This window comes from Monodelphis domestica, chromosome 4, assembly GCF_027887165.1.
Source record: "Monodelphis domestica isolate mMonDom1 chromosome 4, mMonDom1.pri, whole genome shotgun sequence".
NCBI lineage: Eukaryota > Metazoa > Chordata > Mammalia > Didelphimorphia > Didelphidae > Monodelphis > Monodelphis domestica.
In genome coordinates, this window is record NC_077230.1 from 7636263 (window position 1) to 7660630 (window position 24368).

Consider the following 24368-nt stretch of genomic DNA (forward strand, 5'->3'; position numbering starts at 1 on the left):
CTATTGTCCAATTCTAAATTCTAATTTTTAAAGGCTGAATTTCTTCCGTGACATTTTGATCCTTTTCCAAATGGCCCACTCTTCTTTCCAAATCATTCTTTTCAACTGTTAACTTTTTTTGCTCATTTTCCAGTTGGTCAATTCTGGCTTTAAAGAAATGATTTTCTTGTTTTAATTTATGTACCTCTGTTTCCAGATGACCTATTTTGCTTTGTAAGCTGTTGTTTTCCTTTCCCCATTTTTCTTCAACCTGTCCGATTTGATTTCTGAATTCCTTTTTGGGCCTTTCAGAGCCTGAGTCCCGTTCCCTAGATTTTTTTTTTTGAGGTTTCTCTTGAAGTTCCTTGGATCCCATTGACCTCTATTGGGTCTGTTCTTTGTTCTGGTTCCCTTCCCCCCCAACACCCCTGGACTGTAACTCCTTCTGTTGGTTTCCTGGAGCTGCTCGGTCCTGGGGGAAATCTTCAGTCTTGTCTTTCCTCGGCTGGAACACTGGCTTCGACGGTGGCCGACCTGCTGCACCACATCATCTTCCCCGTGGTCCAACAGGGCCCCGGGTGCCCCACCCCCCTCCCTACCCATCCCTGCTCCCCCAGGAATCCCACTGGGCCCGCTCCACAGGCGGGGCGGGGATCCAGTCTCTCCCCCATTCCATGGCTCCCTTCAGACCGCGATCAGCAGAATCCCGTGACTCTTCTGGCTGAGTCTGGACGTGCGTCTTCTTTGAAGCACTCTGAAGAGTGGCAGAGAACCACGGAGAGCCAGAGAGGTTGGGCTTTTGCTGCTCCTGAGCTGCTCTGCGCTACCCTCAAACTTAGTCTCGGACGAGATTAGGACTGCCCTCCCCACCTAAAATAGGTGGGAGCAAAGGGAGGAAAACGCATTTACGTCGCCGCTCCAAGCCCTTCACGAAGACTCGTCCGTTTGGGCCTTCCCACAACCCCGAGGGACAGGACGTTATTATCCCCGTTTTAAAGGTGCAGAAACAGAGGCAAATGGAGGTTAAGTGACTTGCCCGGGTCACAAAGTGGTCGAGTGTGCGAGATCCTGTCTGAACTCTGCTCTTGCTGACTTGGAGCCCGGCCTCCTTCCCCAACAGTTATAATGAGCACCTTCCCCTCCATAAAATCCTTTATTTGTTCTAAGCTTTCTGAGAACGGGGGAAGACAAAGGCAAGATTCCTTCATCCTTGCTTGGATGTAGAGCTAGACGACACCTCAGGAACCGCAGCATGCAAACGTAGCGATTTTATATGGAAAATCTACGGGACCTCACGTGATTTAGATGGGGTCCAAAAAGTAGCAAGAACCCGTCAGGATTTGAATTCAGGTACTCTGACTCTAGAACCCTTGCACACGGCTGCTTGTCATGGGCAGGGCACTCTGCTAAGGGTCACTGGAACTGAAGGCAGGGAGCGGAAAGCCTCTTTCGGTCCTCTCTCTCTTCCAACACTAACCATTAATACTTATAACGGTGAACTTTGGAAAGAAAGAAATCCGTCTGTAACATGGCCACCATTTGGGTACCTCAAAGCCCGGAATACATTAGTAAGAAGAATTTGGAGGACTTGGCAAGCAGAGGCTAACAGGACAAACATCAAGTTTTAACAAACTGCATTGAACAAGAGTATTTTGACCCTGCTTTTCCTTTGGATCACTGCTGTAACTGCTCTGTGATATCAGGCAGCTCCAATGACACCGGAGGCTGAGATTTCAGAAAGCACGGAACACCATAATAACAAGAGCTCACTGACCTTTGCCTTGTGTTTGCTGGACGGCGATTGCTATCAAACCCAGGTCTGGGGGCATCTTAAACATCAGCCTGCAAAGTGTGGGAAAGATCGGTCAGCAAGCATGCCTGTGAAAACCCAATAACTCATTGGTCTAACTTGTATGAAAAGAAGAACGCTTTTGTGGTATGGTAAGTTGCAGGCTTAATTGATTAATTAAAGGAGAGAATATAAAAGTGATCTAACTCCTAGAGAAAAGTTCTGAAAACTGATGAACAAAATCTCAGCAGAACTTCCCCACAAAGGATGGAGAATATGTGCAAACGCATACACGTAATAACATACTTTTATGGGCACACACCATAATTTGACTTCGAGAAAGCTTCTTTGAATTTCGTATTTCTTTAAAAAAAATTTCTATCAAATACTCTCTTTCCAACTGCTGTCCCTATCTCCAAAAAGAAACAACCAACAATTCCTGACATTTGTTTCTACTTACAGCGCGTTTCTGTTCAAACTCTAGAATATATTATAACAGAAGTTTCTGATTATTTAGAAAATCAATATGGCGGCAATAAAGTAGTTTAAAAGATACACTTTCCCAGGAGAACTAATTATGTTTTAACTATAGTAAATAAATCCACACCTTCTGAGAATTCTGGAGAACCCTGGATTATTTTAGGCTTGGTTTCTGCTTTTAAAATGGCTTCACTTAAAAGAATACGAACTTCCCTTTTGGGGATAGGCAGAAAAGTGTGCTATAATACCACCAAATGAGTCAACATTAACTGAAAGAAATGTTGCTGTGAGAATTTCCTCTGAGCTACATTGGGCATATTTTAAGTTCATGTTATAGTACTTTTCCTTTTCTTTTAAGTTTCCAGTGAATTACTGAATAGGTATAATAACACAGATATGAATTCTGGCAAAATTTGCTTTTAATAAATGATGAATAAAGGCATTTGTGATATAAAATACCTTTTCTCAGTGTGGCCGTAAAAGCTAACTTATTCATCAGACTATATCCATTGGAGGACAAATATAGTGTGGGACCTTCTAATGGGAAGGTTCAAATGTAAGTGTTTCTGGGTCCTTCTAGAAACGACCAGAGGAAAGTAAGAAAAACCAGGGAAAAAAATGAAAATGTTGACTCAATAATGTAAAGAAAAAAAACTTTGGAACACTTCAGAGCATAATTAGGACTTCATTAGACTGATAATGAAGTAGGCTTCCTACCTCTTGGAAGAGAGGCAACAGATGAAAAGTATAGAAAGAGACATACATTTATAGACACAATCAACATGTTGATTTATTTTGCTTGAATATACTTTTAAATTATAAGGTGGGGCTTCAATTTGGATTGCAGGAGGGAGAGGCAATGAGAGGAAGGCAAAAAAAATTACAAGAGCATCATTAAGGACATGAGAGGAGAAGGGAGTTTAGAGAGTGAAACAGACAAATGGCAGTTTTGTTGCTAACATGGTAAATTTAATTGCACGCTTCATTAAAATTTGCACATGAAAGAAATGTAGTTTTGTAAACAAATCTCTTTTCTTATTGCATATTGATACATATCTGTTGATATTTGACTTCATAATAAAAGAAAATTAAAAAGTAGTAAGAAATGACTAATAAAATTCTAAATAAATAAATAAATTAGTTTGTGTTTTTTTTTTTAAAGGAAATGGCTAATAGAGGAGAAGGCTAATTATAAGTACCACTGCTCCCCCTACTGCCAGGATAAGTACTAATGAGAAGATGCTACTGAAGCAACTCATGTTTTTGTTCTAGCCTCCATACAAGAATAGTTTTGCGAATAACCAGGGACAGTGGAAAAACATCAACGTTTGTCGCTCACTTGAACACCCCCTGACGGCACCGGAATCCCAGATATCTGGTTACTAAAACTCTGGCCCCAAGAAGGGAGCCCGAGACGAGCACGCTCCTTGGATGTCTCCCCAGGGCCACTAGACAGGACGGGCATTTTCAACGGCCCCTTTGCCAACTCTACTTCCGTGTCTCATGAAATACAGTTTTAGAAATGCTTCTTCGGGTCCCCGTGAGGGCGCGCCTGCCTTTCACCGAGAAAGGGGAAGAAAACCCGAGAGGCCCTCTTTGTACGGGACAACACAAGGGCACGTCAGCAGCTCTGCATGTTCGCCGCCCCAGTGCACCTTTTTCATACGTGCCAATACCTAAGAACTCTGACAGAGAACCGGCCATCCAAATTCTCGGGGGCAGATGCTCCCACGGTCAGCCGTGGTGGCGGGAGGGACCTTAGCAGGAAAAGGGTTGCCTGAGAAACCGAAGAGACTTTTAGAACGAAGAGAACCGACTGCGGGAACACATAGATGAACTGCCTGCCACAGGTTTGGCCGAGCTTAAGAGAATGTATTAATGGGAGACAAGCGCGCCCTGCCTACAGGCAGGACGTCGGGGAGGAGGCGCGTTACACGGCAGAGCGGCTCGCAAGGCTGAGGACACCCGAGGCAGATTTATTTGTGTCCGAGACGCCTCCAGGGACCCGACCGCCAGCTCCCACGCCACAACGGAACCCTGATGAAAACGCTCCATTTTCCCTTTTTGAAAGCGAAGCTGCCCACAAATAAGGAGAAAGCACGAGCGCATTTTTATTCTGTTCCTGGTGTTCTCACAGACAAAAATGGTGGCAGTCACTAGCCCCGACTTTCTGGGTCCTTGTGGCCGTAGGGGCGGAAGCCTACAGTAGCTATCACGTCCAGGAGGCCTTGGGAGAGAAATGTTCCCTTTCTACAGTCTTCTCGGAGCGAGTTCTGAGCCGGAGTTTCAGCACCGAAACGTCCCTTCAAAGGGGCGGCTGCGAAGGATGGCGACATTTCCGCCTCCGGTACCCAGTAAGCTCAGACGGTCTCCTTGAGGAGGGCCGGACTCGAGATCAGCAGCGTGAGGGTGGCCTTGAACAAACTTGTGTGTGAGCGACCCAATCACGTCCAGAGCGGTTGCTATGAGAGGGAGAAGTTGTTTCGGGGCCCGAGGAAGAGATTCCTGGGATGGGATGGGAAAACTTGAGGCAGTCGTTCGTCTGAGGGGTAAAAAGGGATGAGGCCCCGTGGCAAAGAGAGGCATGCAGAAGGGCCAGACCAACCGTTTCACAACTCAGAACTTTTCATCTAAAATGCACTTCCCAAGGACCAAAAGGGGGGAACCAAGCGACCGTAAGGATCCCCAAGGCTAGTTTGCTGTTGAGGCAAAACTCAATTGATGGCCGTGCTTAGATGAGTAAAAATCAGATTATATTGTAGTGCTTCTTAATAGATATTCAAGTATTACTTAAGGGAAATTGGGAAAAGAGCTGGCTTTTCCCTGGGACTTCCCTTAGCTTTCTGGCTGTCTTCTGACTGACCAGACACATTTTTGGGGAGCAGTGAGCTCCCCTACCTCTGGCTGCATCACTGTAACCTTGTTACGTATTCTTGTTGTGTTGGGGAAAAGCAAACTTCCCTTCTTAGGGAATAGTCAGTGACTCATTTCAGCCCCATACTAAATGGGAACAAAGAGGATGCTGGTCTTCGGATAATCAACAACCCTTGGGGAAGTCTGGAAAGTCCTGGAAGGTGATGCCCTCAAGGCTCACGTCGTGGTTGAGTAGGGGAAGAATCCAATAAGGAGGTGATTGTGCAACGTTGAGAAAATCACATCATGCTCTGATCGGGTTCCCTACCAATTTGAGTTATACAATTTCTGCTGCTGCTACTCTATCTCCATTCTCCATTGTAGCCCTTCATCCTTTTCATGCCCCCCCAAAACCTCCCTTGGCTTTCCCTCCCCCCACTCAGCTGAGATCTGCCACCAAAAAACTGAGTTCATTCACAGTGAACTCCATCTTTCCCACCTCTCTCATCTCCTAGCATGCGTGTTACACGGACTGGGTTATCTGTGGACAGTCAATTCATCAGAACTAAGATTAAAATTTATAAGAAAAAAACAATATATAAGCTATTGATAATAAAAATGGGATATAGACAACAGAATTGACAAATACGAATCAGAAAGTCCAGAAGTTAAAACAATATAGTTTAATTGCCATAATAAAGATACCAAGAGAGTCCAGAAACTGTTTATGTTTGGCTAACTTGCAAAAATGAAGAGAGATCTCTGCCAAAAGCAGTCTGAATAAAAACCAGCCTATAAAAATCTAACGAAGGAGGAGGATGGATTAAATTATTGCCTCATAAAGCAGAGAAGCCGTAGAAGGTAAAACTAGTTTGAAGAAAGTTTGGCAAGATATCTAACTAAGAAAAATCATCCCAAAGGCATTCAAGGACAAAAAAAAATAGGCTACACACAGAATAAAAACAGAAAATCTTTGCAAAAACAATTTTCTACCAGGGATGGTGGAACCACCAAACTTGGACCTTAACAGCATATAGTCCCTGAAAATGCATTATACAAAGGGATAGAAATGGCACTAAAAAAGGCAAAGATGGGGACAACAGCTGGATTGGATCCAATATACAGAAAAGAGATCTTTTCCAGAGGTGATAAAATTATGAGGGCACTGGGAGACAGCTAATATGAAAGAATATATAAAAATGTTTTTAAAATGTCTAGTTTTAATAATAACTTTTAAGAAAGTTCTTAAAATTTATGAGTTATTAAAAGTTTTCCAAAAGTGACTACGAGGACATCAGCAAGTATCATATATGTCTACTCTCCACTTCATACCAAGTCTTTCTGAGAAATAGATCACACATAAATCAAGTACTTTGTCCAAGATGGCACTCACACAAAACAAGCAGGCTTTTACAAGAGACATTCAACGGTGCCAACATTTTGCCATTTCAAAATGGACTAAAAGATGCAGAAAATAAGACCACACAGCGTTTATTGTTAGTTGATTAGAAAACAAAAGCAGACATCCAACTCAATCACACAAGACACCGACTTGGGGGCTCGTTGGAAGATGGAACAGAAACAAACAACTGAAGACCCCACAAACAATAAACAACGAGGAAGAAAGAATTCGGGAAGCCATGGGTTCCCTGGGAGTATTAAACACTGACACGGAACACAATTCAAGTCATGGAGGGAATTCCCTGTGGATGCTGAGGACAGACACTCCTGTTTGGGGATGATGCATCAATTAGATCAAGCCCCAAAGCCATGCAGAGCCACTACTCCAAGAAGCTTGGCCTGTCTATTGGAAGGAGCCTGAAAAGGAACATACACATTTAAGAACAACAAATCAGACAATTTATTATTCGCAGGCTCGCAGGCTGGCGGCTCCTCAGCCCTTTACTCTCGTGGGCCAATGGTAGGACGAAAAGTCTGACAAAGAGCCCAGATCTTTGGGTCTTTCCCTTTCTCTGTCATTACTGCACAAATACTGGGGACCACGTTGGAGGCGGGGTGGGGGTGGGGCAGCTATGGGACAGAGTAGCCCAGATGGTGACCCCCTTATCAATGATTAGGGAATTGTGATGAGAAAAACGTCCTAGGCTCGCAAACCACGAATAGATGAAGTTTGTTAAATTGGTTATAATCAAGAAAATGTCACATGACTGCTCTAAAGGAAGCTGACAAGACCATCCATCGGGTAAACTGGAACTTCCTGTACACCGATGGGTCCAGCAGATGGATCCAACGTGGAGGCACTTTGGTCCACGACAGCCTAGCACATCTAGCTCCATAGCAAAGGCCAAATGGATGGGAAAGCCCAGATTTCCTTCTTTTTTTAATCCCTTACTCGCTGTCTTAGAATGTATTGGTTACAAGGCAAAAGAGCAGTAAGGGGTAAGTAATGGGGGTTAGGTGACTCGTCCAGTGTGAAATGGGGGGGCGCTTGTACCCCCAAAACCACTCTAAAGAGCAGACAGGAGACTTGATGCTGGTAGAGTTCACATGGCTTTATTGAGAGGCATGGGGGGCAGTGAAGAACGCTGCTTGGTCTAGACAGTCCTCAGAAGGGGGGAGCACCCTAAGGGGGAGGGAATACTTGACCAGGTGGCCAGTATCCTCGTGGGGGTGGGTCAGAGACAGACAGAGACCGAGGGAGAGAGGCTCCTGGGGTCTTAGAAGTGGGCATTGTTGCCTTGGGTTTACTCAGATTCCATAGGGGCCCAACACAAAGCTATCTCTACTTTCCCATCCTCTGTATCCTCCTTCTTCCATCTGCCTTCCTGTCCTGAGGTTTGCATCCTTTTATTTTTTTTAAGTGGAGTCAGGGTTTAGGTCTGTCCAAGGATTTCTCAAATTCAGGAAACACTGTTTGAAACATTACTCAGGCCAGAGCACTGCAACACTCCTTGGGCCATGGAGTCAAGATTATAACGTGTACGTTTGGGGATCTCTTCCAGGAATTAGGGGACCCCTAACCTTCTTCCCATGGGAACAGAAGAAAAAGGGGGGGCAGCCTCTTAGCCACGTTTGAAAAAGCGTATATTAAAGGTCTATATTAGCAGATCTGTGTATAAAGCTGCCTGGGAGGGTCTCTGCTGTTCTCCTAGTGGAAGCGCCTAACTTCATTGTTTTTACAGGAAGTTGCCCATCTATGATTGCTACCACTAATGCATGGATACTGGGGAATAGTGCACAGATGTAACCCCGCCCCAGCTCGCTGGTCTCTGAGGCCACGCTGGAAGCTGAGGCGGCAGACCTGACTCGCACCGAGTCGCCCGGCTGCTTCTTGTGGTCCAGATTCCAATATGCTCCCGGCGGGACATGGTGCCGGGATCGTCCCACATTATGAATAACTATAAATGGGATAAATGGCAGCGAATGGGACACGTGGTAAAGGAGGAGCCTGATCCACGCTGATTGGTGAAGCACTTTTACTGCTCCCAAACAGCCCACAGAAATGAAGGCCAGAACCAGCGATGAGCATGAGACCGCAGGCCGTGCTGCGAAACAGAACCGGAGCGAAGGATGTCAGCAAGACAAGGCTGGCCACTGGGCTAAGAGGAGTGCGTGCCAGCCAGCAGAGTCAGTATCTCCCTAGCAGCTGGGCCGTGCCGCCGAGGGAAGCGTGCTGAAGGAAGCCCAGGGGGAAGCCGTAACGATGACCAGGACGCGTCACAGAGGGCTGGGCGGGCATGGATGGGTGGCCATCTTTAACACCGATGGGAATTCTGGAACGGAGGAGACCACAAATCCGTACCCACACAAGCCAGCTCGCTTTGGGGGTGATTCTCTGGGGTTCAGTAGACCACGTCATCTGCAAAGAGCAACAGCTTGGTCTCCTCATTGCCCATTTTAATGCCCTCAATTCCTTTTTCTTCTCTCATTGCTACTGCCAGTGTTTCTAGTACAGTGTTCAATAACAGAGGTGATAATGGGCATCCTTGTTTCCCTCCTGATCTTACTGGGAAGGCTTCTGGTTTGTCCCCATTACAGATGATGCTTGCTGATGGTTTCAAATATATTTTTAGGCCAGGCCCTTCTATTCCTATGCTTTCTAGTGGTTTCAATAGGAATGAGTGTTGTACTTTGTCAAAGGCTTTTTCTGCCTCTATTGAGATAATCCTGTGATTTTTGTCAGTTTGCTTGTTCATATGGTCAATGGTGTGGATGGTTTTCCTAATATTGAACCATCCTTGCATTCCTGGTATGAATCCTGCAGTGAATAACCCTTGTGATGGCTTGCTGGAGCCTTTTTGCTAGTTTAGGTAGTCTATTTCTTCCTCTGTTCATCTAGGCAGTTTATATTTTTGTAAATATTCATCCATATCACCTAGATGGCCATATCTGTTGTCATATAGTTGGGCATCATAGTTTTTAATGATTGCCTTAATTTCCTCTTCATTAGAGGTGAGGTTTCCTTTTTCATCTTGGATGCTGTCAATTTGATTTTCTTCTTTCCTTTTTTAAATTAGATTGACCCATACTTTGTCTATTTTATTTGTTTTTTCAAAGTACCAGCAGACAATCCCATGAGACTACTAACAGAGGATTCCCTAACATCTTAGGAAAGGACTTGGCCATAGTTCAAAGATCTCATCTGGGGGAAAACTATCTAATGCTCCAAAACTGCCAAAATTTGCTAGAACTTCCCACAATGATGATTCTTAGATCTAACCTTAACTTCTTCCCAGTTTTGCATCTCAAACCACCTTTGGAACTGGATGCCCCATAGACATCTTAAATTGAACATGTCCCTTCTCAACCCTCCCCTCTTTTTGGCTTTCTTTTTGAGGGTACCACCATTCTCCCAGTCAATCAGACTCACAAGCTAGATGTCATCATTATCACCCCTTCATAGCAAAAAAGACAGATAAGAAAAGTTTATATTTCACAAGTAGGATAGCAGGCTTAATATAAACTTGGTTGGGTTTTTGCTTTCAGATTCAGGTTTTTTTTAAAAAATGGACATAAAAACAATAACAAAACAGCCTCCCCTCTCAAGAAAGCTCAGTTTTCTGTGCCCATTTTTTTTTTGTATCCCCAGTGCCTGGCCTTTATAATAGGAATTTAATAAATGAATCTTGATTTGACTTGAATTCATTGGGTCTCTTGGATTTTTATAGATTTAATCCTGAATCAAAAAGCCAAAACTTAACCAAGTTTATGTTAAATCTCTCAATCCTACTTGTGAAATACAAACTTTTCTTATCTGTCTTTTTTGATACATGTGATTATTTATTCAGGCTGTGTACAATCTTCTCTAACAACATTTATATATACTCTCTTGCTGTTTCTTTACATTTGGAGACATCTGGGCAGACAAAGCAAACTTCAAGGTAATATATTTCTTCCTTTGGAAAGAGAAGCTCTATACTACCCCTCAGTACATTACAGGTCTTTCCAATTCCAATACCTTACTTATCCTTTTCAGGATAATTAGTGGGAAGAATTTCCCACTCTTGCCAGCTGGCCTCAAAACCATCATTCCTTTCACAGAACCATTTGCCCTGAGCATCACCCCACCTCTTATAATCTCAGGGCTCTGCCCCGCCCTGCCCCAACCTCCCTTGCACTCTACTCTGCTAGAGATCACTTTGCATGCAGAGACCATTTTACAAAATGGAGTTTGGCACCATCTTAACTCTTCAGTTAGTGGTACAAGGGACCTCTTTCTTTAAAGCATGAGTTTGCTTCATGATAAAAATAGATTATGGGACCATAGTTGCCTTATTAAAATGAAACTGTTTAGATTCCAATTCTATTGGTGTTTCCTTCCCATGCACATTTTCAATCCCTTGGTACCAAACTGGAAGCACCTTTGGTTCAATAAGAACTTAGCACTTATATTCAGAATCATCTTTTCCTAATGTTTTCTTAAAAGAAAATTTTCTTTTTCTCACCCAATTTAAAAAGAAAGCACTTTTCAGATGTTAATTTTTCATCATTTTAAACAATTAATCTTCTCTGTGTGTATACACACACATTTGCCTTTCTGTCTTTTGGAAAATTAAAATTTAAAAACAGTACCATACCACGGAAGGTGTCGGGAAACATGCTCAAATATGGAAGGACTCCAAAATGTGCTTTGCCAACAAAGCGCCAGTAAAATTTGAAACTCTGGTTCACACAAACTGGTAATGTTCCAAAACTCAAACTTAAAGAACTTCTTTATTCCAGTTAATCAGCTTCCCTGTAAATATCATCAAAACTATAAAGCTTTAATGAATAAAAAAGTATTTGAAAAAAGAAAGGAATGATTTTGAAGTGGATGGAAATGAAATAAAATACTTTTTAAAAACTCTTTCTAATTAAAATCCCCTACACAAAAAGAGTTAATTTCTTCTCGTTTGCCTCTTTCTTAAAACATTGCCTCTTAAAACATTATTAGAAACATTTCCTCAATACTCCTACTTGATAAGAAGCAAGGGAAATCTAGGAATGGGATTTAACTGACAACAGTTTATTGATTGCCATTTATTGGGGCCTGACACTAAGTGCAGGAGTCCTCATAGAGTATTCAGCCCCAAATCAGGAAGACCTGAATTTAAATCTGGTCTTAGATATATACTAGCTGTGTGATTTTTAGGCAAGTCACTTAACCTGGTTGGCCTCAGTTCCTCATTCATAAAATGAGCTAGGGAAGGAAATGACAAACAATATAGTATCTTTGCTAAAAAAAACTCCATGGATACCTCTAGAGAGGGTCAGATATAAATTTAAGACAGCAGAATACAACCATCACTATAGGGGAAAAAAAGAAGTATAATGCTCAATTTTTTCCCTCAAGGAACTATATCTATCTATCTATCTATCTATCTATCTATCTATCTATCTATCTATCTCTGTGTGTGTGTGTCATATGTAGAAAAAATACTATGTTGTAGTATAGAGATCATTTCTACCTAGGGCAGTTAGAAAAACTTCATATGGAAGACAAACAAATAAACAACGTAAATGAGTTTGCTATGTACTCACTTATATCTTGCTTTTCCTCCTAAATTAAACTAAAATTTCTTTCATAAAATACTTAGTTATCTGGATATCATCAAAGAATGGGCATCCAGAAAATAGACTCTATGCCCTTTAAACAGCCTATGTTATGTTGTTGTTCAGTCTTTTTTCAGTCATCTCTTACTCGTTGTGACCCCATTTGAGGATTTTTGTCAAAGATACTAGAGTGGTTTGCGCCTTTCTCTTTCTCCATCAGATACTGTGGTATAGGGCCTCAGAAGCTATTCTTGCCTATGGGGCAACAGTATTTGATAAGGGGACTGAAAACCTGGTCAGAGAGAGATCCCAGGGTATTCCTCTACTAGCACTGGGAGCAGAAGCAGGTGCCATAATGCAACTCTCATGTGCTACTACTCAGTTCTGGGTCATAGTTCTAGACTAGAAAGGAGCAGTCATAGTCATTAAGAAGAAAGAGCTCTCCTTGTGTGAGAACCAGAGAATGAACCAGGAGGGGAGTGGCTAGATATCTCTCTAGATCACACCAAGTTGGAAGAAGCAAAAACCCAACAGGTCCTCAGAATGAGCTATAGAGGGAAAAGGACATAAAAGACAGAAGTCAGTCATCTCAGGTAAACAGATCCCAATACTAACATGAAGTTGAATGTCAAGAAGTAGGGTAGGAAAATGACAATAATAAAATAATCTAACCATAAAAAGCTACTCTAGTGATAGGTAAGCTCAAAATGCAAATCCAGAAAGTAACAACAATTTGGAAAAGATCAACTAGCAAAGCCTCCAAGAAAAATGATGGAAGGCTGACAAGAATTTCTAAATAAAATATAATTTTTAAAAATTTAATTAAATTGTTAGGGGAAAAGCGGGGGAAAGAAATAAGAGATTTTGGAAATATGTAAGAAAATTTTTGAAAGAGAATTAAAAGGTTTGTTGTGTTGTTGTTTTTTTAAGCCACAAAATGGAAGAAAATAACTCTTTAAAAACCAGAATTACAATCAACAGCTTCTATACAGGCAATGAACAAAGAGCAAACTGAACAGAGAAGGATGAGGGAACAAACACCAAGCCAAAAAAACAAAACAAAACAAAACAAAAAAACAACCACCCCCCCCCCCCCCCCAGCAAATTGGATACAGGCTCTGGTAGAACTCAAAATACAATTCAAAACACAATTAGGAGAGGCTAAAGACAACTGGGAAAAGAACTTAAAAACTAAGATAAGTCATCTGGAAACAGAGACACTTGAACTAAAACAAGAAAATAGTGTCTTGAAAGCCAAAACTAGCCAACTTGAAAATGAGACAAAGGAGATGAAAGATGAGGCAAAAACCATGAAAGATGAACTGCAAAGAAAATCAGACACAAGGAGAAGGATGACCAAAAAGCCAGGGATGAAATCCAGTCTTTAAAAACCAGAATACAACAACTAGAATCAACTGATTTCATAAGGCAGCAGGACACTATAAAAAGAAAATCAAAAGATTGAAAAAATTGAGGAAAATATGAAGCATCTCATTCACAAAACAGAAGATTTAGAAAATTGTTCCAGGAGAGACAACTTAAGAATCAGTGGTCTACCAGAAGACCATGACAAAAGAAAAAGGCCTGGACATCATACTATAGGAAATTATCCAAGAAAACTGCCCCGAAATTCTAGATCAAGAGGGAAAAGTGGAGATTGGAAGAATCCACAGATCACCTCCTGTACTTAATCACCAACTGACAACACCCAGGAATGTAATAGCCAAATCCAAGAAATATCAGACCAAGGAAAATATATTACAAGCTGCTGAGAAGAAGTCATTCAGATACCATGGAACCACAGTGAGGATAACACAGGATCTGGCTGCATCTACACAGAAGGACCGAAAGGCATGGAATATGATATTCTGGAAAGCAAGGGAACTAGGTCTACAACCAAGAATCAACTACTCAGCAAAACTGACTATATTATTACAGGAGAAAGTACGATCATTTAACAAAATAGAAGAATTCCAAGCATTTGTAAAGAAAAGACCAGAGCTGAACAGAAAATCCCAAGCACAGAACTCAAGAGAATCATCAAAAGGTTATTAAAAAAGTGAGGGGGAAGCTGGGTTGCTCAGTGGATTGAGAGCCAGGCCTAGAGATGGGAGGTCCTAGGTTCAAATCTGGCCTCAGACACTTCCCAGCTGTGTGACCCTGGGCAAGTCACTTGACCCCCATTGCCTAGCCCTGACCACTCTTCTGCCTTGGAGCCAATACACAGTATTGACTCTAAGACGGAAGGTAAGGGTTTAAAAAAAAAAACACAAGCGAATAGCAGAGTGGATTAGAATCCAAAACCCTACCATATGTTGTCTACAAGAAACACAGATGAGGAAGGTAGACACACATACGGTAAAAGTAAGAGGATGGAGCAAAATCCAGTGAGCATCAACTGATAAAAAGAAGGCAGGAGTCACAATCATGATATCTGATAAAGCCAAAGTAAAAATAAATCTAGTTAAAAGAGATAGGGAAGGTAATTACATCCCGGTAAATGGTAGTATAGACAATGAGGAAATATCTGTACTCAACATATATGCACCAAATGGCATAGCATCCAGATTTCTAAAGGAGAAACTAGTGGAGCTCAAGGATGAAATAGATAGAAAAACTATACTAGTGGGAGACCTGAGCCTTCCTTTATCAGAACTAGATAAATCAAACCAAAAAAATAAGAGGTAAGAGAAGTGAATGAAATCTTAGAAAAATTAGAGTTAGTAGATGTGTAGAGAAAAATAAATAAGGACAAAAAGGAATACACCTTCTTTTCAGCAGCACATGGTACAGTCACAAAAATTGACCATGTATTAAGGCATAAAAACATTGCAAACAAATGCAAAAGAGCAAAAATGCAACCTCAGATCACAATGCAATGAAAATAATAATTAGTAAGGGTACATGGTGAGGCAAATCAAAAATTAATTGGAAATTAAACAATATGATTTTCCAAAATCGGTTAAAGAAATACATTTTTAAAAAAAGAAATTGAAGACATAAAAGAGCATGGGTGGGTTGGGGGGATGGTGTGGGGAACCAGACACAACCCAAGACCAGATGGATCTACAAGCAACTACCACTTAACATTTAATAATTAATTCCAATATTATAAAAACTATTTGAAAAAGACAATGACACAAATATGGTTTTGATACCCAAACTATAGAGAACAAAAATAAAGTATAGCCCAACTTATCCAATGAAAATAGATGTTAAAGTTTTAAATAAGTTTATTAGCAAGGAAATTGTAATAATATATTCACAAACTCCATATATTATGATTGTTTTGGATTCATGCCAGGAATGCTGAGCTGATTCACTATTAGCACAATTCTGATATTTTTAAAAATCATAATGATTAAATAAATAGATACAGAAAAGCTTTCAACAAAATATAATACCCATTCTGATTAAAAACTCTAGAAAGAATAGTAATGAATGGAACTTTCCCTAAAATAAGTGGTATCTAAAACCAAGAGCAAACATTATCAACATTATCTGTAAAAGGAATAAAGTGGGAAGCTTTCCAAAAAGATTCCAAATGTAATAAATAATACATATTATTTTAAAAAATAACAACTATTATATATAAATTATATATATTATATATTAATATATATATATTATATAAAAATAATAACTATTAAAATTGTACTCAAAATTTTAGCTTTAGCAATAAGATAAGAAAAAGAAACTAAATGTCAAATACAAGGAGACAAAAGTATCACTTTTTGCAGAAAATATGAAGTTTCAACTAAAAATCTCATTAAAACAAATGAACTTTTACTAAAGGTACAGGCTATAAAATAAGGAAATATAAATTGGCATTTCTAATTTGTGCCAACAAAACCCAGCAGGAAGACATTAAAAATGACTGCAAATTGTATAAAAATCTTTGGAGTCCAGACAAATATAAAACACTTAAATGAAATAAAGAACTATTTAAATACCAAATAATAACTTCCTGCTGTTAGATAAAATAATTTTTTAAATTCATCTGGATCAACAAAAGGTCAAGAATATCAGGGGAATCAATGGAAAACAAACAAACAAACAAACAAGGGATGGAGCCTATTAATCCCATATTATCAATTTTTGCTACAACAATTTGGCATGAGGTAAGAAATAGAGTGGTTGATCAATGAAATAGATTTGGTACACAAAAATATATAGAAACAAAGGAGTACAATAACAAACCCAAAGATCCCAGCTATTGAGGCAAGAACTCACTCTCTGACAAAAGCTAAGAAAATTGGGAATAGTTTGATGTAAACTAGACAGGCTAGCATGTCACACTATATATGCCAAGATAAATTCAAAACAGACAATATTACAAACACGTTGCATGAGCATATAATTATTTATCAGATCAATGGATAGAAGAGTTTATGGCCAAGGAAGAGATAGAAAAGTTCACAGGAAACAAAATGGATAATTTTGATTACATGAAATTTAAAAAAATGTGCACAAATAAAACCATTGCAAACAAAAGTATAAGAAAAGCAGGAAGGTAAAACGTTTTTATAGCAAATTTCTCTGATAGAGGCCTTATTTCTCAAATATATAGAGAACTGAGACAAATTTATGGAAATAACAACCATTCTCCAATAAATAAATTAACAATTAAAGGATATGAGTTAGTTTTTAGAAGAATAAGTTTCAATAGTCATATAAAAAATGCCCTAAATCAAAACTTAGAGGTATCAACGTTATACTCATCAGAATGGTTACAATGACAGAAAAAGAAAATGTCATAGGCTGGAGGGGATGTGGAAAATAACTACACTAAATGCACTATTAATAGAGCTGTGAACTAGAACAACCATTCTGGAGAAAAATTTGAAAACTATATAGAAAACTATCTTGAAATTTCACTTCTAAGTCTGTACTACAAAGAGGTCAAAGGAAAAGGACCTACATGTGCAGTAATATTTATAGCGATACACTGAAAATGGAGGGGATGTCCATCAACTGGGCTAAACTAGTTACAGTATGTGAATGTAATGAAATGTATGGCGTAAAAAATGATGAAGAGGATGTTGTACAAAAAGCCTCAGATCATTTCTGAACGAATGCAAAGTGAAGTGAACAGACCCAGGAAAGTGATGGATGTCGTCATGGTAACATTGAAAAGATAATCAACTGTGAAAGACTTCACAAGTGATCCATTCAATGATCCATGACTATTCCAGAGGAAGCTGCTATTGACCTTCCTAAGGAGAGAACCAATGTCTGAGTGCAAAATAATGTTGTGGGAGTTTTTGGGTCTTTATTTTTCTTGCCTTTTTTCTCCTGCAATACGGTTAAGAGGGAAATATGCCTTGCACGGCCTCATAGGTATAATGGCGATGGCATTTCCTGCCTTCTCAATAGAGGTAGGGGAGGAGCCAGGAGGAAGGAGAGACTTGGGGACTAAAAATAAAAGCAAATACATAAATCAATAAACAAACAAACAAAAAAACCAGACATGAAGAGGCCTCGGGAGAAGAATTCAACATTGGTTTACCATCAATGGATGTCTACAAAACAGCAGTGAGAGAAGGAAAGAAGGAAATAAAAGAGGAGGAGCAGGAGCCGGGGAGTCCTCAGGCTCCCTGTTCACCTTTCAAGGATTGTATCCTCTTGTCCTGTGGGAGGCTGGACAACACCAACAGCTGTAAGGTGTGGAATATCCTGATTACGTGCTTAGGGAAGAAAGCCGAGTGGATTTTCTCCGTATCTCTAGTCATGGCTCGCTCTGCTCTCTTGTTTGCCTCGTGTCCTCTCTAAGACCGCTCAAGTTTTAAGGGCTCTCTGCCTTGACAGAGGACAGCCTTGATCTGCAGACTATCCATTTCCTGCTTAATACTTTCTGCTCCGGAGGCACCCAAGGAACAGACGCCACCCTCTGAGCCTTGCTAATTAGGTATTAAAAAGCTACTAAAAGTAGGATCCGCCATCTTCAGAGGCACTACCAGAAATGGAGGGTTCCTAAGTAGGGCGGAGAACACCAAAGGTATAAATGACTGAGTTCACCCTAGGGGTAAGAGGATGATGTTCCCAGGATATCTGATGGCGGTGCACTTATTTCCAGTTGGTGTCCATTTAATAGCTTAAAACTGCATTTAAAAGACGTTTAGAACAGTCCCAACTGTTCTAATCCCAAACCCTGCTATTTTGTGCTACGCCCTGCATGTGTTCCCTATTGCATAAAGTACCCTAAAGGATGCCGTGTAAACTCTGCCTCCGCACTGACCTAATGTATTTTCCATGCTGCGTGCTAAATTTCCATATTAGAGATTTCACTCCTTGATTAAGAATTTTTAGTGCCAAAGAGATGGACGTATATTTTTTCTGAAAGGTAACAGAGTTTTTCGAAGAGGGAGACAACAGAATCAGAACTATTTTTTAAGGGAAATGATTTTGGTGCCTTTGAGAAGGAAGGATTGGAAAAGTAGGAAATTTAAGATAGGGGGAACACTTAGGAAGCTACCTCAATAGTCCAGGCAAGAGGTGACATGGGCCCAATCTGGAACGGGGGCTACAGGATGGGATGAAACAGATGGAAGATGTTGTGGAGGTAAAAGTGGCAAGATGTAGCAACTTCCTGGACAAGTGAGGTGACCATGAGCACTGGAAGATGGCAATACAGTTATGAGCTTGGGTGACTGGCAACGTGGGGAAGCCCTTGAAACGAGGAAGTTGGGCAGGAAGGTGGGTAACAATGAGAAGGGGAAAGGCTCACCTAGAAAGGGAGTTAGAATTAACCTCGAATGGAAGTGGGACAGAGAATCAGTTGGGTAGAAGGACAAGGACTGATGATTTTACTGCATTGGAAGCCCAGTTAAAATGATGGAACATAAATCTGTAGAGGAGCCGGGTGGCATCGTTGTGTGCTTTCTTTCTGGTCTTACACGAGTAGGAATGGGTGTAATCCAGGACTGAGGTGGTGTGTGTGGCACGTGAGGGAGGGAGCAAAAGGATGAAAGAGTAGAAAGATGGAGCAGAGATGAATTGGTTAATCCATGTATCTTGTCATGAGTTTTACTTGCAGTCATTACCTAGTCATTCTCTCCTGGAGGTTCTTCACTGCATTTTTTTAATCCCTTTTTTAAAAACTGTATTTCTTCATTGCATTAAGATTTCATTTTGTTTTTGAAGAGGAAGGGCACTTCTCCATTTCTTAAGTCTCTAGTGTCTTTGTGAGTCTCTCTCTCCCTCCCTCCCTCTCTCTCTCTCCCTCCCTCCCTCTCTCTCTCTCCCTCTCTCCCTTCCCCTTTCTCCCTCTCTCCCTCTTCCCCCCTCTCCACCCCCCTTTCTCTCTACCACCCCTTGATGTAGCTTCCTTGGACCAAGCACAATTTACACACAGCAAATTTGAGTGTTTTCACAAAAATTGCAAGGTTGGGCAAAAAAAGAATTATTTCCTCTTACAGGTAAAGAAACCAAGGGAGGGGGAAGTTAAATTACTCAAGTTAAGTACATACATAATAATAATTATTATTATACATACATAAGTGGGAAAAGTAGGGTTAGGATTCAGATTTGTGATTTATATTTCAGTATACAAATACCACTTTACTGCCTCGACACATAACTTGTAAATATGATATTAAACATGAGATCTTAAGACTATTTGTCAAATAATGAAGAAAAGGAGCAAATATTCCTATTTAGAAAACATAAGGCTTATGAAAATAAGGAATGATTTCATGTCAAATCATGGAGACAGTCTAAGCAAAAGGCGCTAGTCCATGATTATGCACTGCCTGCTTTGCCTTTAAGGACCTCCCTTCCAGTAAAAGAAACATTTGAGTTCTCTTCTGAGGCTGTTTGCTCTCAGGGTAGCAGGAAGGAACATGGCCTCCCCAGCCCTGTGGCAGGTTAAGCAGCCTGATTGAACATTGTTGTTAATTAAGGGCTCTTCTTATTTGGCAGGACCACCTGAGTATCTTCTGTACTTGTACATGACAACAGTACCTCACTCAGAAATTAACTCTTGATGAGTGAAGACAGGGGGCCCAGCTGGTCCTCCCAAGCCTTCCCAAGTATATAAATGAAGTATAATAAGAACACTGCTGACTGGCAAGGGTAAAGGGACTATCCGTGACCTCTGAGTAAAAACCAGAGTATACTTTTACATTGACTTAATTTTTGGCAGGAGGGATACATAATGCAGCTGGGAACAATACGAGCAGGACGAAAATAAGAGAAGATGGCACAGAGATCAGATTTAAATATTTGCTTTATTAAGTGAGCCCCTCTCTCTCCAACCAAAAAGTCTATTAACAAAATCTTTCGATAACTCTAGAACTGTCATTTTCAAGGGGTAAATCATTTTACTAGAGTGTGTTTTCACTACAACACAGCTCGGAGATTATGTCACAGAAATGGCCCAGAATGACTGTCAACATGATTTGCAAATTAACCATCATTTCAGTCGAGTCAGAAATGTGTGAATCAATCGACCAATCAGCAAACATTTATAAATTACTTACTATTCTCCAGTCACTGCTAGACAAAAGGAATGCTATTGGGAGATTTGTATAATAACTTTTTACAGGAAAAATCAAGATATTTTACAAACGAAATGACACTTTGGTGGATCAATAATATTTCAAAATATTCATTTTCAAAAGTAAGTCGTGTCTAAAGCTCTAAAAAGCTACAGAAACTAATGCAAAGAGATGTGACAGGTTACATGGTGAATCCGTGATGGAGAGAAGACTAATAAATAGTTCAATAAACAAACTACACTATCATATACATCCATTTGTAGTTTATATTTTTAATGGAGCAAATAAGAAAATAAAACAGACATGAGTCTGTTTTACGCATTCAATGAAGGGCTCTTTCTGCACACAAGAACAGGCTAGTTTTGAGTACACAGCAGAAATAAGGGTAATCCTTTATGTGTCCATTTCCCATATGGTCTTGTTGACAGTTCTGACAGAAAAGGTTCATTGAGCCAGAGGGCACCCTGATATAGCCGTTCTTATTCTTATTTTACACTTGGGGAAACTGAGGTTCAAAGAGGTCAGAAAGCTAGGACCCAGATACAAGAGTTCCTTCCTTCCACCTCCATCTCCCAGGTCCAGTGATTTTCCCACTAGATACAGCCTGGTTACTTATATGTCTATACTTAGAAACCTCCTTCCCATATAGTTTAGGTCTGAAGTTGGATCACAAGGAGGCACTTGTAAGTCATTTGCTTAACAAATAAGGCTTACTTAAGCATAACAAAGAAAGGATACTAAGCAGGGAAATGACACCTAGCTTGATAGGCATGGTCCCTCTTATCTCCACATTGATGTTACTAGACAGTAAGTTTGGGTTTCCATTTTTGAACACTCTTTCTAAATCCAAGATCTAATCATTTACCTACCAAATTGCCTCTGAGTGAACTACTATGCACCAAAAACTTCAGTGACCAAAAGAAAGGAAACGTGACTATTTTTAAAAAGGGAATACGAAAGAAAACTTCACAGAGAAATCAGAAACTAAGTGTTCTTCCTCTTAAAAAAAAATACAGGGAAGAATACCAGAGGGGTGTTCTTAATGTAATTAAGACCCTTGAGAACATAAAGAAAATGTGATAACTACAACTAAATACCCAGAAAAGAGAACTGGAATAACAAAACCCCCTAGAGTAATTAACCAACTCACACTGCCCTATCTACTATTCTCTAATCCTTTGTTCCTTTAAACTTCCTGTCAAACTTTAACCTGGAAGAAAACCAGATGAATCAACAGAGAATATATTAATGACAAAAGAAAATATGGCTTCCAGGTCCTGGAAAACAGTTCAAGCACTTATAAATAAATATCATAAAATAAAGGAAAACAACTGATGAGACAGAGGATACAGAAGAATTGTGAGAGCATGAAATGACATCATTCTTCAATTTTGTGGTTCAACATAAAATTGAGAATGGTATGGGTAGAATGTATATGTATAGCAAAAAATGAGTCAGAATAGAAAAACTAGAGTCTGCAGTGCCAAGCCTCTCCAAAGGAAAAAAGAGAAATGGTGGCCGCAAGGAAGCTCAGTGAATGGAGAGCCAGGCTTGGAGGCAAGAGCATTTTGGTTTTCTAAATATATGAGATGAGACCTTTATCTAGAAATTATGAATATTTTTACCAATTTTCTGCATTCCTTTTTAATCTTGACTACATTCATTTTATTTGTATAACTTTTGAATTTAATGTAATAAAATGTAATATAATTTATTTTATTTAATGTAATAAAAATTGCTTATAGTTGTTTTCACTTTGTTGTCAAAAGTAGAGATAAAGCTTTCCCCATTGGCTGAATGATGATTTACTTGGAAATTCTTAGTGAATCGGGAAAGATAATAATTTAGACATAATGAATAGTTTTAGGCCAAAAAAAAAATCAACTGCATTTCTATATAAGAATAATAACAATAATGAACAGAAACAGCTATTGCTTGATAGAGTGCTATTTCCCTTTGTCCCTACTTCTTTTCGGTTTCCTCTGTGTGCATGTATGTGTGTGCCATGCATAAACCCTTATTATGTAAAAACAGTTCTCATATACAGAATTGTAAGGTGAAAGATGTTCTAAATGACTAATAACAAGAGAAATAAAAATCAAAATAACCCCAAGATTTCTACTCACATTCTCCAAATGAGCAAAAATGACCTCAAAAGGGCAATCATCAATATTGGAGGGGCTGTAAGACTCATTTATGCATTGTAGGTGGAGCTATCAAATGGTACAACTTTTTTCTAAAGGAATTTGAAATAATGTGGTTAAATGTATTTGTGTCCATACCCTTTGAAACAGACTCCAATAAGATATACTCCAAATTATTTAATAGCAGAGCTGTTTGGGATAGCTAAGAATTGGAAACATAATAGAAACATTTCAATTGGGGAAATTGTGTCACATAAATGTAAAGAAATACACTATAAATTGTGTGTGTGATAAATACAAAGAAGCATGGAAAGCTCTTTATGGAACTGAAGTAAGTGGAGCCAAGAAAGTGGAGGAACAACATCACATTAAAAGTCAAAAGTAAGTGTAACAAACTTTTGATAATTCAGAGATTTGAACAGAAAGAGACTAGCGTGTACCCCCAACCAATCCTTTTGTGGTCATGTATAGCATACTGCATATGTTTTTGGACTTTTTCAATTTATTGAGTGTTTTGACCTTTTTCCTTTCTCTACAAAGAATGTCTTTCAGGGAGTGGAAGGGAAATGGATGCTTGGGACAACTAGGATGATATAAAAAAAAAGTTGTTGTTTTTTTTTAATTAACGAGAACCCTTTAAGGGACCAAACATACATAAATTGCTTATGTTCAAATGTGTTACCTCATTAGGGGGTCATAGAGGAAATCTAATTAGACAAAGACTAGAAATGGTTCTGTTATATCTTGATTATATTAAGTCCTGGATGGAAAAAGGTAAGAAGAGGAATAGACTTCGGGAAGGGGAAAGGTATGGAAAATCATCTCATATAATCAAAATATATAGATATCTATACAAACCAGAGATAAAACTGAGACTCAAATCTTTCTCTCATCTGAATTGGTCTAGGAGGTAAAAAAAACACACACACACTATAGTAATATGTTTAACAAGGAAATAGTAAAAAAGGGGGAAAGGGAGAATTAAAGGGAGGGTAGATTAAGGGAAGGATTAGTCCTAAACCAAGCAAGTTTTAACAAAGAAATACAAAAATTTATAACTCTTTTTGCAGTATCAAAGAATAGGACTCTTAGAGCACACCCATCAACTGAGGAATGACTGAACTGATTGAAATTATCAAAAGCAGAATAGTTTATACTATGACAATAATAGGATAAAGACACACAACTCTGATCAGCTCTGGAACTCAGGATCCATGGAACTTTTATTGTGCAATTTTTGTTTTTAAAATTGAATGATTCGTGTGTTCCCTTAAAAAGAATAACCATATCATTTCTAAGTTACTTAATTTTCTTTTTATTTTCTCATTGAAATAATTATCTTGGTTCAAGACAAGTTTCTTTTCTATTCAGTCTAGTGTTCTGTGCTTTTTTTTCTCTTTCTCTTCCATGCATTCCTGTACTGAATTGAAATGCATTACCCATTTTTTTAGCTAAGTAGGTGTTGAGCATATTGTTTTTAATACTGGAGATATCTTGTTGATTGAATATTGGGGAAACATTGTTCATCAGGAAAATCTCTAAGTAAATGTGGGAAATTACATTAATGATTTCAGAGATAACTATAAAAACCAAAGAAGATATATATGGAAGCAAATAACCTATTGATTTTAG

The 24368-nt window shown here is 39.5% G+C and overlaps 1 protein-coding gene across 7 annotated transcripts in view; it reads right to left on the reverse strand.

Annotated features, from left to right (window-relative positions):
• The window catches only part of HLCS (holocarboxylase synthetase), a 153942-nt gene that overhangs the window by 19651 nt on the left and 109923 nt on the right, over positions 1-24368 (reverse strand). For all 7 annotated transcript variants that reach the window (XM_007493157.3, XM_007493158.3, XM_056825994.1 and 4 more), the window contains one exon: positions 1754-1821. In XM_007493157.3, coding sequence (XP_007493219.2) covers positions 1754-1821 — 68 coding nt within the window. The remainder of the gene's footprint in view (positions 1-1753; positions 1822-24368) is intronic.